At 42.7% G+C, this 7,998-nt stretch overlaps 1 protein-coding gene across 3 annotated transcripts in view; it reads left to right on the top strand.

Moving 5' to 3' along the window:
• The first annotated feature begins 211 nt into the window (after positions 1–211).
• MOCS1 (molybdenum cofactor synthesis 1) overlaps positions 212–7,998 on the top strand; it is a 34,586-nt gene continuing 26,799 nt past the window's right edge. For 2 of the 3 annotated variants that reach the window (XM_083732379.1, XM_083732381.1), the window contains exon 1: positions 215–512. In XM_083732379.1, the coding sequence (XP_083588505.1) occupies positions 345–512 (168 nt within the window). In that variant the 5' untranslated portion in view covers positions 215–344. Of the gene's footprint in view, positions 513–7,998 lie in introns of all 3 variants that reach the window. The other variant, XM_083732380.1, reaches the window with a different exon arrangement.

Below are 7,998 nucleotides of genomic sequence, written 5' to 3'. Positions count from 1 at the left end.
CCCTTTCTCTCTCTCTCTCAGAAACCAGCAGTCCGCCTCTGCAGAAAACTCTCCCTTATAGCGTCTCTTGCTACTTTTAGACTCTCAGCCGGACTCAGCACTTCCGCGTCAACTGGGGAGAGTTTATGAGGCAGCACGCATCGAACCAACTACAAATCCCAGCATGCCTATCGAGGCGTCCTGGGTCGCTATTGGCTGCGGGCTCCGACGTCCCGTTCCTCTCTGTGCCCGGGCCGGCCGGTCGGTCGGCGCAGCTGTGTGTGTGTGTGTATCTTTCTGAGTTTGGTGCCGGAGCGAGCGGGGAAAACAGCGGCTCCTGCTGCGAGTTCGCCTTGGCAGGAGCCATGGCAGCTGCCTTAGGCGTCGCCAGGGCTCAGCGAGCGCGCCGGTGTCTGCTGCTGCAGCTGCCCGGGGCCTTCCGAGCTCCGCTTGGCCGAGGCTGCCGCTCTGGGGTGCCGGCGCGGCAGCAGCAGCAGCAGCAAGCGCTCGCGGTGCCTTCAGCCTCTGCGGAGGTGAGGAGAGCGGAGGGGGCCGGGGCAGGTGGGTGGGTGGAAGGGGCTATGCACAGCTCAGCCCTAGCAGGGTCTCCTTCAGAAATAAGCCCTGCTACATTCATTGCGGGCCTCGCTTCCTCCCAGGTAAGTGGGGGGTGACTGCGGCGCTAAGCGTGTTTACTCGGGAGTAGGTCGAGGGGAGTTTCTTTCCCCCTTCAGTCAATGTCCCTGTGTGGGGTTTTCCTCACCATGGCGCTTCCAGGCTGTGGGCAAGTGGGAGCCAGGCACGCGCCGCCGACGCATTTCAAGTTGCGCAATTTCAAGTCGGTGCTGGAGAGGTCTGTTGGAAGCAAGCCCCGCGGATCGGACTTTTTTTTTTTGTTACTGTTGCAATAAATAGAAAAGGAAAGGCAGGGCGGTGCGGCGCGGCGCGATGAAGGTTCAACTGAAACAGGTTGTCTTGCAAGCGCCCAGTTCCAGCCAAGCGTACATGGATGGCGTGGTGGGAAGTGATTTTTTGAATGAAAGGGTGAAGGAGTTGGATATGCTGAGCCTGGAGAGGACAGGGTAAAGATGCATGAGAACACAGAGGCAAGGAATAAATGTTGTCTTTTGGGGAGGGGGGGCAGCAAATGGGTCAGACCCGAAACAGCAGGTTCCAAATGCCATAAACCCTTTCCTACGATGAAGTTCCTCATTTTTAATCAGAGGCCAGATGGCGTCCTATCAGCAATTCTGTAACAGAACATTTCCTGCCTTATTTTGGGATTGGACTAGACAAACTTTGAGGTCCCTTCCAACTGTAATTCCACCAGTGTATGCTGGATAAGGGAAGTGTGCAGTTAAAAAGCACCTGGATGATTTCTGTGTATAATTTATGGCACAGTGAAATATTGCGTGAGTATTCTGGAACAAGGGTCCTTAAACTTCACACACACCCTCCCCAGGCCCTCTGGAAATGGATGAAAATTACCCACCAGTCACAAAACGGTGACAGAAGGAAATACAGTGCTACATTGGGTTAAGTACTTAATTTGTTCTGGAGGTCCTTTCTTAACCTGAAACTGTACTTAACCTGAAGCACCGCTTTAGCTAATGGGGCCTCCTGCTGCTGTGCCGCCAGAGCACGATTTCTGTTCTCATCCTGAAGCAAAGTTCTTAACCCAAGGTACTATTTCTGGGTTAGCAGAGTCTGTAACCTGAAGCGTATGTAACCCGAGCTACTGATATCTAATCCATCTTTGGGAACTGCAAAATTCTCTGCCACAACATTTTCCTTGCAGCAAGGAGTTCCATAGCCCAGCTTTCCTCAAAGTACAGATACTTGCTCTGGAAGTACTGACAGCCTCCTCTTTGAAGGCAGAGTATGCTCATCCAGAGGCTGTTATATATTTTTCTCTTCCCACCCATACATCTCCAAGTAAATTCTACTCATCTCCTGTAATTTCTTCTCCTATTTCACACTCAATTTCTGTCACCCTCATGCCAGTTTTTTTTAACCCCATCTCCTTGCTACTTTTACTTGTTTATTGCTAACAATTAATCACAGAATTGTAGAGGTGGAAGGGACCTCAAGGGTCATCTAGTCCAACCCCCTGCAATGCATGAATCTCAGCTAAAACATTTGGGACTGTTGGCAATCCAACCTCTGCTTAAAAATATCCAATAAGGGTAGACCACCACCTTCTGAGGGACACCATTCCACTGTTCTACCTGAGAAGTTAAGTTTTGCCATTCAGAATATGTTTGGAGACAGAACAAAATTAACTCCAACAGTATCTGGATTGCATGTACAGTACAGATGAGAAGAAAAAATGTGGGGATTATTAAAAGCAAGTGGTTACATGTTATACTATATTATCTTACTTTGTCAGCACTTAACCAAATGTTCTATAAAAAGTGCAAAGCACACATTTCTAGCTTAGAGTTGTCTAGGTTGAAGTGCAGAAAAGAAAAACAAGTTAATGCAGAAAAATGTTTGGTTATTTATATACTCCTAATAGTCAAGGCAAGACGATCTTTTACTGTACATCACTCACAGCATCTTCAATGGAGCTTCCACTTACCTGGAAGTGAGCTGCATTAGATTTAGAGTGACTTTTTTCTTCTCTTTTTCAGTACTGAAAATGTTAAGTTTAATTAGCTATTACAGTAGGTTATCATAACATATAAATGACCTATCTATGAATGAGTTAAACATTAATCAATGTAAACATAGTGATAATGGTCTTATAATAGGATCAAAATGTTCCTGCAATAAAACGTATGTATCGATTGTATATGGGACTACTGTATATCAGAAATAGAGGCTCTACTTTCCCATGAACCTGGGACTTATTTTTGAAAGGCTCTACAAATTAAAAAATCATAGATCCACTTAATAATAACTAAAATAGACAAAGCTATATGTTATTAAAAATGCCAGGGTCTATATTGACTGTCATGCTAAAAGCCATTAGGTAGTCTTTTCAACAATATGCACCATAAAACACTCTCTCTCTCTGTGTGTGTGTGTGTGTGTGTGTGTGTGTGTGTGTGTGTATGAGGGGGTGGTATGTATGTGCAGCCTCTATGAATATTTTTTCACATTGGGATATCGTGTATAATGATTAGCTATTGGAGCCATCCACTTTGTGGCATGAAAAAAACTTACTGCTGAAAGTTACCAAACAGCTATTCAGAAAATCAGGCAGAGAGATAACTCAGCTAAATTTTGTCACTTTGAATATATGCTATGTGTAATTTTTGTTAACTTTAATAATTGTTTAGATAACTTTAATTCATACAGAGCAACTTTTTGACAACTTTGACAACTTCTAATCCTTCCAAGAAATGCCAGTACAGCAATCATTCCTATGCACTGTGTGTAATAAACACATGCATGAATCTTCTGAGATATCTCCTGGCAGCAGGTTGGAAAGGCACTAAATTTATCTCCCTCAGAAAGCTGAGTAGGTTGTTCTCAGAAACTGACTTTCTCTAGTAGCTTATTATTTATACATAAAGCTTATGTATGGTTTCATTTCACATGTCCAGAAGGAATGGGACGTGTGTTGATAGTTCTAACCAACATACAGTAGTTTTAAATATGTAGGAAAATAAAGGAGATAATTTAATTCTTTTTCCCATACTTTAATGCATGCACACATGAATGACAGTTTCCAGACTTCTTCCACATGTTGGTATTATCAGAAAACTAAAATAAAGCCTTTTTACATGAAGGAGCAGAGCTATTCTGCGAGGATCAGAATTCGTTTTAAGTTGTCGCCACTACCTGCGTGGGTCAAAGTAAAACAAAATACAGCAATGTAAACTGTTGTAGGATGGAAAATATGCCCTTCCCCACCCATCCAACTGAGGACACTTAGGGTAGGAGACAGGATTTGCCTCCAGTCAGCAGGATCACATTTGGTTCTGCACATTTAAGTGCCAGGTTTGGCTCCCTAACCTCAGGAATGTTTTTAAGGTTAGGGAGCCAAACCCAGCCCTTGCTTTGGGTGGTTCCACCTCTACAGCAGAGACAGATTATACAGGGACCCACTGCCCTCCTCACTGACTTCTATAGGGAACCCTTCTAGGACTCCACATGTGCACCTCTCAGTGGTAAGCACATCTTTTGTTTGGATGAGATATGAGTGGGTTCTTGCCCTTTCAATAATCCTTGCTTCCAAACAAGATCTCGCCTCCTCTGAATTAGGAGAGGGGCAGGATCAGTGGTGACCACAAATGTTGGCCTTGGTAAGAAGCTAAAAAGTAGTTGGACCACCAGACTGTGTGTTATGCAGTACCTTTCTCTGCCAGTAGTAATGGCGGGCATTTTGCTATTTCTGCAGAAGACTGCTGTATTGTTTCCGATGGGCCTCATACCTGTTTTTCACGATCAACTTGTAAATCACATTGAAACTAGTTTAAAAGCAAAGAGCCTCAGGCTAAGAAAGAGATGACATAACGTTACAGTGGCAGAATGTCTGTACATCACAAAGTAATGAGAAGTAAACATCCTGTCTTTCTCTGTGTGTCTGGTGTATCCCTTCCATTCATGTGATAGGTTGCAGTCTTTACTGCTCAATAGTCTAAGGTGACATTAACACAGTGGATTCAAGATTGTAAATAAGGTATTTGAGGGATCACTTTCCCCCATAAGTCACTATGCCTTCAAGTTTGAAACTGAATTGTGTGAGTGTTACATCTGCCCTGGTGTTTTTGCTAGCCATATTGAGCCCAAGCCACAGTCTGCAAATCTGCTTCTTACAATAATTAACAAAAATGTTACTGCAGGTGTATTGCCAGCCGTAGTTAGCTCTAAAACAGAAATGGAGGCATAATGGGAGGAACACACAAACTCGTGGGATGCATCCAGTTCCTTAACCATGGCAGAGTTGCATCTGTACCAAACCATAGTTTATGGATGAGGTGAACTGGAGTCTTTCCACTTAACACTCTTTAGTGGTTTATCGTGCTAACTCTCAGAATTATACGCAACTTGGAATGTAATGTTTTGTTACTTTTGTATACAGAATACAACTTACCATGAAATGGTGAGTGTGCACATGCACATACTGGGGCCTAGTGTTAAACAACATCTGTTCTCTGTGTCTTGGCACCTTGATAATACCGGAGTTTTTAGCATAGGTAGAAGTTCAATTCAATCCTTGAATTGTTAATGAGACGTGTGCCTCTCTAAATATCCTTAAAGAGTTTCAGGGCATTAAAAATATCAAAATCACAAGTGGGACCTGTCCAGGATACCATTTGTGCTTTTATGCCTGCCTCCAGGATACAGACACATTCTTCCTTCCTCTATCTGGGGGGTTTTCCCCCAACTGAAAACATTTAGTGTCTTCAGGATGCCAGAGAGGGAGAGAGAAACACATTATTTTTGGAAAACATGGTTATGAAAAGAAAGGTTGCAATGATGCAGGTGTGTCAAAAGAGAGAGACAAGTACATATTCACACATATATAAAGCAAGAGTATATTTAAACTTCCCCATTTCTTATTACTGTCAATGTAAGTAAAGTGTTAAGAGTTGTGAAATCCTAATGGCCTGGAAACCTCAAAAGAGTTCCACATGGTATTGTGGAATTCATGTCCCTTACATAACAGCTGCGTTTACTGATCCTAATAATTTGCTTTGGCTCTGTTTCACACACGCTACAGCAACAAACCAGGATTTGTTACCAAGTGTTTTCCAACATCTCTTTGTCATATTCACACTTTAGCTTTTTGGGTGCAAACCTTTTTTTAAAACCAGAGAACTTAGCTCTGTATCTAAGAATATGTGATGTTACTTTTTTAATGATTCGGTAGTCTTTAAAGTTTGGTAATCTGTAAATGTTGAGATTTCTTTAAATGAGCCAATTGATTAGCAAGGCAGTGTTGTGTTATTGATCAAAAAGCTTCTGTGTTCGGAGTTGCAGAGTAGCTGGCTTGTAACTGCTTAAAACTGAATTCTAGCTCCTCATGGCCTCTGCTGAAGAATAGAGTTAGCACTTCTTCATAGCTGTAAAAATAGAAAGTGTTGAGAATATTCAGAACTGGCACAAAATTATTGAATTCATCCTGTCACATGAGACATCTTAACCCCCCCCCCCTCCTCCTGAAACTGGGAATTATAAGGCTTGTGATCGGATATGGATTTCTGGCACACAGACATCACTTTCCTGACAACAAAATATCTTAATCAGCAAACATCTTTATTTCTGTTACAGGTTAATTTATTATCTGTCACACTTCCTCGCCTTTTGTGCCCTTTATCTTGTGTGGCTGCAAGCTTTTATTTCAGCTCTTGAACAAACCACAGTTCCCCATTACATCTGAAATTGAAGAACTGTGGTTTTCTTAAATGGTGGTTTCAGTTCAGTGCAGTACTGTATTTGAATCTGGGGTATGATCCCTGCTTGTTATAAGAAACTGATACTAAACCAGTTTCCTTAGTTCTGACGTATCAGCAAAACCTTGTTTCTTCTGTGAGGCCAGAGGTGGGGGGAGCATGTAAATCCAAAGCTCAAGCAGGAAACCAAACTTCTCATTTGACCCATGTTCTTTTAACATCAAAGTCTGTCATCCCGCAGTATAAATCCATTACACTTGTTATGATTTGAACAGCATGGTCTGTTGATTTAATTACCCCCTTTGAGGTTCTGCCACATGTTTTTTTTTTGTTACACTTTTTGATGGAATGATAAATAAATAATCATTATATTATTTGGAGGGTGGAGTCAAGAATGACAGCTGTACGTCCCTGCATTGCAGGGGGTTGGACTAGATGATCCTCAGGATCCCTTCCACCTCTACAATTCTGTGATTCTGTTATTCAGTTTAGGGCTGTCAGCGCTCGAGTTAACAAGATTTACTAGAATCTGGCAAGCTGACAGCTGTCACACAGGCAAGTGAAGAACCACCAGAGCTTAAAGCTGAAATAGTATATCCATGTGAACCTTCAGAGTCTACAGATAAGCTGCTTTAGAGTGGCTGGTTCACTTTTTTAAAATGCTCTTGCCTGAGGTTCTTTGAAGGTAGGCAGTATTTTAAGGTAGATTTTCAGGTTTCTTGTATGCGGGCTTAAGCTTTTGCGGGCATGACCCTTAGCTTTCAGGCAAACAAAATATGACAGACAATGGGAGAGAGCAACAGGGAATAGCATATTCCTTTATTTAGTATTACTCAGTAACAGAATCACTGAGATAGTAAATCCTCAAAGCAAGGTTTTCCATCCGGCATGGGTGTTAAGAGAAATAAAATAATCTGATAAACATACAGAATGTACCTGTCTCCCAGGCTATTCTGCTGGGAGGATTGTGGAAGCAGACTGTTAATTTCATTGCAGCTGTATACTTTGTCTAGCGAAATCAAAGTATAATAACTTGTCACATCTACACTATTCATTTAAAGTACTGTAATTCGGATTTAACCGAATTCATAGAGAATTCTGGGAATTGTAGTTTAAGGGTGCTGACCTCACAGAGCTACAGTTCCCAACACCCATAACAATCTGCTGGGATTCTTCATTATTGTTGGAGCGGTATAATCATGCTTTAAAGGTAGAGTGTGGATGTGACCATATTATATAGTATCCATTAGGCATTCTGTCACTATCACTGCCTCTGGGACAGTCATGACACCACAGAAAGGCAAGAGGGTGTTGTAGGGGAATTGCCAGGAGAAAGAGCTTTGCAGATGAATGTGATTCAGTCTTGCCCCTCTTATTTCAGAATCTCTGGGGTAAATGTCACATACCAGGGTGTCTTCCCTTGTATTGTGATAAATCTGTAAACCCCCCCCCCAAAATGCAGATGACCGGATGATAAAGAGGACCCCCTGTGTGGTAGGTGGAGGGGGTTCCACCTTCACCAGGGGTTTGTGTGGATACACAGCCCCTTCCTTTTGGGGTACTGGTGATCTAGCTGACTTTCTTTTCTGTGCCTGAACGAACTGAGTTGAACTGAATTAACAGGCCTCTGCTGATACAGTGGACTTCGCTTTCCTCCCATTGTCACCCCCCC

Source organism: Podarcis gaigeae (genome assembly GCF_964106915.1).
Source record: "Podarcis gaigeae genome assembly, chromosome: 3".
Taxonomy (NCBI): domain Eukaryota; kingdom Metazoa; phylum Chordata; class Lepidosauria; order Squamata; family Lacertidae; genus Podarcis; species Podarcis gaigeae.
The sequence above is the reverse complement of the archived record's forward strand: the minus strand, read 5'-3'. Positions and strand labels throughout refer to the sequence as shown.